Source organism: Arachis ipaensis, chromosome B04, assembly GCF_000816755.2.
Source record: "Arachis ipaensis cultivar K30076 chromosome B04, Araip1.1, whole genome shotgun sequence".
Lineage (NCBI taxonomy): Eukaryota > Viridiplantae > Streptophyta > Magnoliopsida > Fabales > Fabaceae > Arachis > Arachis ipaensis.
This window is the reverse complement of record NC_029788.2, coordinates 10,650,270-10,661,488: the sequence shown is the minus strand read 5'-3', so window position 1 is coordinate 10,661,488 and position 11,219 is coordinate 10,650,270. Positions and strand designations below refer to the sequence as shown.

The following is an 11,219-nucleotide window of genomic DNA, read 5'->3' as shown; positions in this document are numbered from 1 at the left end:
ATATAATAGATTTACAATTTATAATTTGTGTCATTTTAATTCTTTATCATATTAAGTTTGAAATAAAAATTTAATAATTTTTTTTAAAGTTACAGTCAAATCCAAAATTTCTAAATAAAAATGGAAAAACTATATCATTTTAGTTATAATTCATTGACAAATTTATTATTTATAAAATAGTTTATCAAAACATTTATGATTTATCGTGTTTGATATTATGAAATTATTTCTAAAATTACTTTTGTCAACAGAAAAGTTGTTGATTATTTTATTATCAGCAAAATTTGCGGATTTACCCGCCAAAAAAAGTCAGGGAATCTTTCTCCCTCTCCCTCCCTCACTCTCCCCCAGTGGACATCAAAAGATTTTATCAAATGTAGTTTAAGATTGTATGGTTTTTTTTTTTAATTAAAAAGGATTGGGACCTTGGGAAGGTATGTGCCATGTAAGAGGTGGTGGCCCACAAGACTGCCCCTTTGACTAGGGTTTCTTGTTTTAATCACTCCTTCCAATCTCTCTCAATTAATAAAGACACTACACAGCAATGGAGAGAGGTGAAGTTGGTGGAAAAATAATTGAGATAACTTAGGAGGAGAATGTGGGCAGTGCTCCCTAATGTAATGTCCCAATTGGGACCCCACTGCCTAAATCATCGCCTATATGATAATTAAATCTTGATACTCTACAGATTAAAGTTGTATAGAGATAATATAAATTTTTTTATAATTATTTTTTATTATTTTATTATTGTTCAAAATATGAGTATTAATTTTTTTAATCTCTCTTTTATCCCATAAAAAAAAATCTATAAATTTACATCTTTTACACACATGTTCAATATTCACTAGCCAGTATACTTTATGGTTCCGGTCATTTCATGTTAGATTAATTATTTTCTACATTAATGTTTTAGAATAATGTTACCAGGAAGCTAATGATCAACATAGGGAAGGCACCTCCGGAATCAAAAATCCGAAGGTGAACTCCTCGGAGGGGCGCGAATCAGAAAAAGAAGGACCATCCCACGCAATGGAGCTCATGGGATTAGTCCACAGTCGCCTCGAGCAGCTAGAACAGGAACGGTAACGACAAAAGGAAACCGAAAAGAACCTAAAAGAGGAGATGGAGCGACGAAAAGAGTTAGAAAGAAAACTCTTAAAATTAGAATCCTCCCTCAAAAGTCAGAATTCCCACGGCGATAGAGAAGATTCTCCCTTAGGAGAGAAAGATCCGTTCAGCGAGGACATAATGAGGGCAAAAGTTCCGAGAAACTTTAGAAGCCCCGATATGGACCTCTACGATGGAACCACCGATCCAAAGCATCATCTGAGCAACTTTAAAAGTCGGATGTATCAGACCGACGCTTCTGACGCTACGCGATGCAAAGCTTTTCCGACAACCTTGTCAAAAGCAGCGATGAAGTGGTTCGACAACCTCCCTCCGAGGTCGATTACCAGTTTCGAAGACCTCTCAAGAAAATTCTTGATGAGGTTCTCCATCCAGAAGGACAAAGTACGTGGCAGACAGGGCTGTCTCAGCAGCCTTGATAAGAGAAGAGGAGGTCAGGCAACACCCAATCTACTTCATCAGTAAAGTCCTACAGGGCCCTGAGCTAAGGTACCACAAATTAGAAAAGTTCGCCTACTCCTTAGTAATAGCCTCTCGAAGGCTACGACCTTACTTCTTCATACAGTAGAGCTCGGAGGCGCAAAGGTTAGAGAGGAGCTGCGTCCACAACCAGGAGGAAAAACTGAGGAGATACAGGTCGGCAAAGAGGAGGGAAGAAATACTCACATAGGGGCCAACCTAGGGGAAACCCTAAAACAAGGGTTGACTAAGCTCCTAAGAGATAATTCCGATCTCTTCGCCTGGAAGGCCTCCGACATACCTGGGATAGACCCCGAGCTCATGTCTCACAAGCTCTCGGTCTACTCAGGGTCTCGACCTGTGCAACAGAGAAGACGCAAGCTCGGCCCAGAACGAGCCCTAGTAGTAGAAGAACAAGTGTAGGCGCTCCTAGAAGCCGGCTTCATCAAAGAAGTCAAATACCCAACATGGCTAGCCAATGTAGTGCTAGTCAAAAAACAAAATGGCAAATGGAGAATGTGCGTGACAAAACGTGAAAATCCCATGAACCGACCTAGATGGTCGTCAGGATAAAACGATGAGGTACAAGTCGGCGTAAAGAGGCTATAGAAGTCGATCATGATAAACTCGGAAGCAATCCGACTCATAGGTCGGAAAACGAAGCCGAGTAAAGCTAAAATGAATCGCAAAAGTAGCCTAAGTCACGAAAAACTCAATAAAACAAAATTGAGTACTAGGAATAACAAAAAGAGATAAGGAAAAACTACGAAAGAATAGCAAGGCTGCCTTAAGGAAATTCAGAAAAGCAGGCAAACCCCAAAGAAAAGTTTTTTTTTTTTTCCTAGAAAAGATCAAGGAGTCAAAAGAACCACGAACAGAAAAAGCATGCGCACATAAGGTAACTCAAAACCCTTATCCAAAAAAGGGGTACTTATTTTTTAACTTACAATAACCCTTATAAAAAGGGGTATCATAAAGTGTTTTGTTTACGGCCCTAAAAGGCCAAAAAATTGTTCAAACACTACCAAAATAAATAAAGAGTTTAAAAAAGAGGGGCCCACAGGCCGGGCCCCAATAGCCAAAATCACTTCTCAAGAGGATCACCACCAGCAGAGTCAGGAGGAACACCAGCAGCAGGAGTCGAAGAGGAAGTCGGAGGAGCGGTAGAGGAACTCGGAGCATCCTTGGAACGAGGAGGGGACTCTATGATCCTCTGACCCCGAGTCTTTAAATCAGACTCAGACTCCACCACGGGGACAGCCAGACCTGGCTCGAGACTTTGCCTTGGCTTCCTGAACCCTCTGGTAAGACTCTTGAGCATTTTTCTTTGCCATCTCTGCAGAAACAAAATGATAGCTAAAATCAGACAAAGTCGGTAAAAGAAATCGCAAGTCGGAAATAAGCAACAAGTGCAAAAAGCTACCTAATTGTGGCTGGACAAAGGCCGGCGACCCCTGAAGAAATTTTTTAGTATCCAAGTATGGGGCCCTCCCCCACACTTCTCGGAGGAACCCCACAATGGCTACCTCGACCTCATTTAGGTCATCTAGACCATATTTCTCGCAGGGGGAGGCCTCCAGCCAATATAAAGGAAATCGGGGAGAGGAATGCTCATCCAGGAAAAAGGGGTGGTGACCCTCTACAGCTTGCACTTTGAAAAAGTAGTTCTTGAAGTCGTGAAAGGACTCGTCAAAAAGGGTAAAAAGCCTCCGACCTTGAATGGCTCGAAAGGACACCCACTGTTGCTTATTATTTAGCCCACTGAAGGGTTTGGTCATATGGAAAAGGTAAAAGAAAATCCTTAGAGAAGTCGGAAACTCTAGAGCCTGGCTGATAAATTGATAAATTTTTAGAAAACCCCAAGAGTTGGGGTGAAGCTGGGTGGGAGCCACTCGGCAATGACGCAATACAGACATTTCAAACTCTGAAAAAGGGAGGAAAACGCCCAAACGAGTGACCATACTCTCATACATAAAAAAGAAATGAGGGGCCGTCTCGTCAGCCCTCCCGAAACAAACCCGGTCTTCTGGACCCGGGACTACCAACTCGTACTTGGGCTCATCTTCTTCAGAAGTACAAATTCTATAGTGAGTACGAAGGTGGGTGATAAATTCAGTGTCAACGGAGGGCTCCTCCCCTAGAACCGTAACGTCTACCCACTGGGAGAGAGCATCTACGGAAGCCATTTTCTTTTCTTAAAAAAGGGGATGACAAGAAACCTACAAAAGAAAAGAAAAATCAACACACGGTCTCTAAGGGAAGGGGCACGGAACTAAAGCCTACAAATCAAATCTACCTACAAGATAAAGGCACGCAAATAGAAAACATGTCACAGAAGGGAAAAAACTAACCTTTGAGTCTGAAATCAAGACAGGAGGAAGTAAGAACCTTCGAAACGCAACAATACAGCACGAACAAATGCAAGGGAAATTTGAAAGATTGCAGAAACGAAACAACGAAAGAGAGGAAAAGTATTTATAAAGACGTTAGGGGCATAATGGTAAAATGGGGGCAGTCATTAATGAAGATGCACCGTTACCAAGGCCATTAAATCTCTACGCACACCCCTAACGGACATGACGCTTGATTAGACGTAACTGTCAGAACCGAAAGGTCAAGAAAGATCACGTCGGTTCCTAAACCATCACGTCGGTCCTCCTGCAAATCGGCCAAAACCCCGAGTTGAATACTCGAACCCAACTCTTAAAAAGAAATTGGGCTCGACTTGGGGCACTGTTCATACCCTGGCCCAATAAATAGGGCCCAATATCTAAGCAAAGAAGCCCAACCCAAAAGGTTGGCCTTCCTCCAGTACCAGCCTTCGTCCCAGAAGTCGGTACTAAACACGACCTGCTCCAAAGAAGTCGGATACGAGGGTTAGCTGGCAGATAACACTCATTCGAATGAGTAACTGCCCCTAGAAACTCTCTAACCACTTCATAGAGCCATATCTTAACCTCCCTAAGATATGGGAACGGTTATCCGCCTAAAAAGGTGGCACTACTTCAGCGGTGGTTATTGGTTCACCACTATAAATACCCTGACTTCCCTCAGGTATCACTAAGTCCAATACATTCTAAACCTGCTTATACCCTTGCTAACTTAGGCATCGGAGTGTCTTTGCAGGTACCACCCCCCATTCTTTCACACGTGCAAGTCGGACGGAGGAACACCGAGTTTCGGGCAAACGCGATAGTCTCCTCCCTCACACGTTTGGGCCTACCAACGCCATCCGACCCACCAATCTCTGGTTACCCACAGTAACAAACTCATTGGCTCATAAATAGTTATTTAAAAAAAATATGATTAGATAAATGTATCAAATAATTGACATTATCAATCCATTAGAATTACACTCTTGTTCTAAAAAGAAAACAAATTCGTAAATTTGATTTTGTAAAAAATTAGTTTTACAGATAATTAATGAAATTTATCATTATCTCTGTGTATTTATCTAGGTGATAATGGTCCATCCTAAGTTAAAAAGAGATGGGTGTAATGTTTATAAAAATATTTTAGCATCATAATTTACAAATTACAGGAATATCAAATTTTATATCATATAAAGTTCAATAAAGATTAATATGATAAAGAAAATTTAAGTTACATTGTACCAAATTTAACAAGAGGCGGGTATAATACTATAATTTACCCAATTTTGTATAATGCTCTCAAATAGTTTCACACCAACATGCATTACACTAATATACCATTATTTTTCAACTTGTAATTTAGTTTGATTGACTTCTAATCTAAAAAGTATGAAAACCTAGAAGACCGCATAAAATCTTGATTCATGTCCCCATACAACTGATAACCCAGCAAAAGCTAAAAGACATTGACAAAATAATAATAATAATAATAATAATAATAATAATAATAATAATAATAATAATAATAATAATAATAATAATAATAATAATAATAATAATAATAATAATAATAATTTGGAGTTCACTAGCTAGAATGTTTTAGAGCATTTTTATGTGGTTTTGTTTTTCTTTGAAAATTCATTTTATCCCTAATTATTGTAAATATTCATGATTATGTACAATTTCCCTTTGCTTTCACCGAAAATGGATGACCATAAATTGTTTATTTCTGATAGGAAAAAGGTCATCCATTACCTTTTAGCTTTGCAAATTAATAATAAATTAAGATCTTTTAAAGTAAAGAAGTTGGTAAAATAATACAATAAAAAATTAATTACTTTTGGTTTAAATTACGATAATGAAACACACATCTCATAGAAATTATAAAATTAATTGTGATTAATCCTTTACTCGACTTCTTTACTAACTTACTCGCTTTAGAGAATCCAAATTCATTGATAATAATAAGTACTTTGCAAAAAGTGTAATGGATGGCATTTGCAAATAGCATGCAAAAGATAACAAACTATATACTATAGAAAAATTTTCAAGTGTACCGTTGTACCGGTGTTTCAGTTATTTTTAACCGTTGATATTAATTATAAAAAATATATATAATATATATAATTAAAATCGACGGTTAAAAATCATTGATACACCGGTATGACGGTACACTTGAAAATCTTCCTATACTACTATATAGGATTTTGTTTTGACAATGGAAATTTCAATTCTCAATTTTGCTATGCACACACCTTTCTAATTAACACCATTTTACTATTCGTATAAAAATACGTTAGATTCGTTCAAAAAACTAAATTCGTTCTTTCTTGATACACAAACTATACTGCACGTATTCCTCAAATCTCTATTCAAATAAAATCAAAATTAATTTTCAAAATAAAAATCAAAACCCTAACGAAACCTACTAAAACTCAACAAATCTAGAAATCAAACGTTAACAAATTCATAAATCAAACCCCCAAAATCTACTGTTGCACAAATCACAAATCAAATCCTAACAAACTCACAAATCAAACGCAGTAAAATGAATGAATAAAAGAGAATGCAAACATAAAATATAACACCTCATAGAAGTATGAGATGAAAAACTTATTTAAGCAAATGATGGTATATTATAGTTCTCCACATTGAATATTACCAAAGTAATTAAATCAACCATTCATTAAAAGTAGTAATCCCAAAATTCCTAGGTGACATCAAACCCACATGAAGGAACCCACCATTAAATTGATTGATTGATTGATCCATAACATGCAGTAAATATCAATTCACCAACATCTATAAAAATGTAGAGTAGCATATTGCAAATTTGGGAATGGAGAACCAATTAAGATCAAAATCCACTAGAATTATTCAACCTAACTAGGAGTAGTAGTAATTTAATTAGAACATGGTCCAAAAATTACATTCCAAGCTTTTACAAGTTGCAGCATGGTATTATGGCAGCATCATGAAGCACACACACTCCATGCATAGTTCAGGTGATATACTTGGATTTCACTTCTTGCCTCCACCAGAAACATTGAACTTGAAAAATATAATGTCACCATCTTGGACTACATAGGTTTTACCTTCCTGCTTATACTTTCCAGCAGCCTAATACAATAAAGTAGAAGAAATTGTTAGGTCCCTAAAATGAAGCCAGTGATGTGTATATATAAAAACAAAGAAGGCATGTGGAGGTTGCTAGTGCTTGGTAGGGTAACCATGATTTATATTAACAACTTCAGCACCACATTCATAGGTGGACTTCATTGGATATGATTGCACAAAGAACATATATGATCGGCGAACCATAAACAAAAATTTGGAGCTTGATCAGATTCTATCTTAATTTTTAATATTTTCTGGATTTTAAAAAGTAAAAATAGGAAATGGAAACCAAAAAAAATGTTGTTTTTCTTTTTCTTAACAAAAGCATGATAAAAATTGAAATGAAAATAGAAACCAAAGAGCTAACAAATCTATGAACATAAGCTTCTCAATATATTTATAATATTTATGCACTTGTCAAATACAACATATCAACTTCTCAAGTCACCCCTTTTCATTATATATGGTTAATCAATTTCTGCAATTGTTGGCGAAAATTTAGTCAATATAGAACAATCACCACTTGGTAGGTGGTACCTTCTTTCAAAGCCATAATGACAATTCTTCTTGGAGGAACAAATTTGCAATAAGTTCAAACAAAAGAAATTAAATTGCTTAGCATACATAGGTGACAATAGATTGAACCAAACAAAGAAAGAAATTGTGCCCAAGTTTTATGAATTAACCTATACCATCAGACCTAAAATGTTATCTCAACTCGCTGAGTTATTCATCCGATGCTGGACCCTCTAACAAAATTTTAGGAATCCAAACAGCAATTTACAACCAGAAAGTAAAAGTAAAATAATTACCTTTACAGCTGCCTCACTACCAAGTTCCTTTAGATCATCAAACTTCATTACCTGGAACAACAATCAAAATGCACCCACATTAATACTTGCATGATTGGACATATTTATTACAACCTACAATCTGTCACATGGAAGAAAAATCGGTCCAAAGTATTTGTTGCTTCCCATACATCAATGAAGAATTTATAGCTTTTAATTCATTCTTTATAGTTAGTTATAAGTAGTGTGATATTAATAGACTGCTGTAATCAGATCTTGAAAAATGATCGGGGAATTTTGTTTTTTTTTTTTTAATGAAAAAGAAAAATCCTCTGACAGAACAATCATCTACTCGGAAAATTTGATGGATAATTTGTAATCTGTAAAACTTCAGTACTTCACAAGCAGAAAAGAGAACAAATATATTCTGACAAGACTGACTAAACAAAATAGGTAATGAAAATACCTCTGCCAACTGATATAAAATGTTATCAGATATCTAAGCAAATCTCAATTCGTAATTTCATAGTGAACCATTTAGACAGTGAAAGGACAACCATTTTCCAAATAAGCATTTCACTAATCCATAATACAAGAGTGAAACAAAGTTTCATTGAATTGAGTTTTTCCAAAATGCCAAGGTTGGATCCTGCCTAAAACAAAATGGATATTTTGCTCCATTTTCCATGGGTGCAAAAACTGTCACTCTTTGCTTTAACAAACTCTTTAGAAAGGAGGCAACATCTAAAGAGTTCATAGTTAACAGTGGGGTGATTGAAGCAGTCATTATAGTTTGACTGAGCAATCAATAGCCATAGACTTGTAATGCTAAACCAGTTCCAGTAGCGCTATGCAGTGGAGAAAATGATTAATTGAATTAAGGAAAGTCCAAAAGTAATGACTAGAAATAACCTCGGCACAGATAAATCCTTTTTCAAAATCAGTGTGGATAGTCCCTGCAGCTTGAGGAGCCTTTGTTTGGCGTCTAATTTGCCAACATTTAACCTGAAAGAACCAAACAAAAGAAAACATATGATGCAACATCATCTGAGAAAGTCTACAAAATTTTGTTCAATCCATCAACAAAGTAACCACACAGAGGAAGAGAGAGAAACATAAAAATAAATAACAATTCTAAGATAGAATGAAAAAGAATCACCTATAATCACCAGATTTTTAGATGAGCTATGCTTGTGAGATAGGATAAGATGTTTGGCTCGTATTCAGAGCAAAGTGCACAAAAATTCAAAATACACAAACTTTTAGCAGTACAAAAGGATAAATGAAGATGTGTATTACCTCATCGGGTCCTGCTGTGAAGAAGTATATGAGATTAATAGCTGAAAATCCAGTCTTTATTATTTTGCTAAGAGCACTGTCAAAATGAAAAGCATAAGATTTTAGTCCAGATAAATTGTACAGTTTATCTCTTCAAAACTAACAAGCACAAAATTGGTTCCACTGGAATTTCAAAATCATAATTTTTTGTTTGCCAAAGAGGTAAATGCTCGGTCTTTAGAAAATCAATTAAGACAGACAGAAATTAGCTATCAAACATGTAGTAGCAGCAACACATATACTTTGAGCTGACCTTTGAACTTGATTCGCCTCACAATACTTAGCTGCTTCGTCTGGCGGCATATCAGCAAGTGTCCTCTCTAAAACACAACTGAAAGGAATAATTTGTCCACCACCATGCTCCTGGACCCTGTAGAATAGAGAAAACCAACGTTACCTGATTTGTTTCCAACATTAGAGAACACCGAACATTGAGAGAGTAATACACAAAAATGCTAACAGCACAATAAGAACATAACTTGTAAGTAATAATATTAAACAAGAAACAACAAGAATAGCAATCAATTGTTAACACAGATAGTGGGGAAATAGTTGAAAAAGTAGATAATTTAGGGTGTTCCTTGCCACAGGATTCTAGTAGATACACTTTCAATCAGCACTAGCATTCCTTGGTTCGTGCTTTAAATGCATGTATAGCAAGCAGTGATGGATCTAAATAATTTTGATAGTGGGGGGTAAAATGTATATAACATGACCATAAAATAATTTCCATAATAATTTAATATAGTAGGGTCAAATTTAACAACATAATGGGGGCAAATAAATATTATTATGTACTACTTACAAAATTTTCAAAGTCTAGTGGAGGCACTTGCCCCCATATTATGAATGGATCCGTCTCTGGTAGCAAGGGGTAGGCAATGAACAAGACAAGGCCTAATGACTCATTGAAGCAGAAGGATGAAAAATAAACAATACAAAAAAAAAAGATTCCATACCATGCATGAATTTTTGGAAGAAACTTGTTCTTTTTTCTTTGGTAATCTTTTTCTGTCATATTAACCTGCAATGAAATGTAGAAATTAAAAGAGAGAAAAATTCATATATAGATCAGATTCACATAACATTGAAGAACGACATAAAGTCTATTGTCTAGCTTTCCCCATTCACCAGGAAATGGCAAGGACGGACTAACGTAGAAATGTGATAGATATGGTGCAAAACATAACTTCTTAAAAATCCAGAATATGGTGCTCCAGGCTAACCATATTGAATAATCAACATACATACTGCCATATGCTTGGATGTATGCATGTACATATGCACTTTGCATTTGCTAACAAAAGGTGTGTGTGAAACACAATTGACAGGTTTATGATCTACAATCCACATGTACATTGATGGCTTTATGACCAATGGCCTCAAATGTATGCAAAGAACAAGCAAAGAGATAAGGATTCCATTAACATAAAGAGGAGTAAAGTCATAAAAAAGGCTTATTATAAAAGCAGTTACAGGAGTCAACAAGAGTCAAAGGTATCTGTGTCTAAATGGTTAGCTATTTTGTCAGACACAATATCCCTTAGGCAATACCAATTCATATTCGTATATGAAAAGCCTAAGGACCTTCAGAATTCATAGAGGGGAATATATATATGTGACAAAAAGAAAAGGAAGGAAAAGAAAAAAATATATCTATACCAAATATACAACAGGCTTGGCAGTTAGCAACTGAAATGTATTTATAATCTCAATATCAGCAGCTTTCCAATCCCCTAGGCGCACATCTTTTCCTTCCTCAATGAATGCCTTAACCTGCACATATTAAAAAATTGCATCATTCATCCATAAAAAGAACCATAGTTTTTCATGTACAAACTTATAGAGCTCAATAGCTAAACTCAAACCCTTTGACAGCATTCGTGCTCAATTTTTAACTGCTTGTCGTTGCTCCTCTTCATGCTCTTCTCAAGATCCTCTAGCTTTCTTTCCATGAATTCAATATCCTAGAGTATAACGCAAAGTAGTTATATTACAGAGAACAACTGCTCTA

At 36.0% G+C, this 11,219-nt stretch overlaps 1 protein-coding gene across 1 annotated transcript in view; it reads right to left on the bottom strand.

Moving 5' to 3' along the window:
- LOC107638851 (obg-like ATPase 1) overlaps positions 6,691-11,219 on the bottom strand; it is a 6,545-nt gene continuing 2,016 nt past the window's right edge. Inside the window, exons 5-12 of the mRNA XM_016342248.1 lie at positions 11,074-11,172; positions 10,868-10,981; positions 10,165-10,229; positions 9,459-9,575; positions 9,167-9,242; positions 8,780-8,872; positions 7,889-7,939; positions 6,691-7,079 (exon numbers count right to left, since the gene is read on the bottom strand). Of these exons, the coding sequence (XP_016197734.1) occupies positions 6,981-7,079; positions 7,889-7,939; positions 8,780-8,872; positions 9,167-9,242; positions 9,459-9,575; positions 10,165-10,229; positions 10,868-10,981; positions 11,074-11,172 (714 nt within the window). The 3' untranslated portion in view covers positions 6,691-6,980. The remainder of the gene's footprint in view (positions 7,080-7,888; positions 7,940-8,779; positions 8,873-9,166; positions 9,243-9,458; positions 9,576-10,164; positions 10,230-10,867; positions 10,982-11,073; positions 11,173-11,219) is intronic.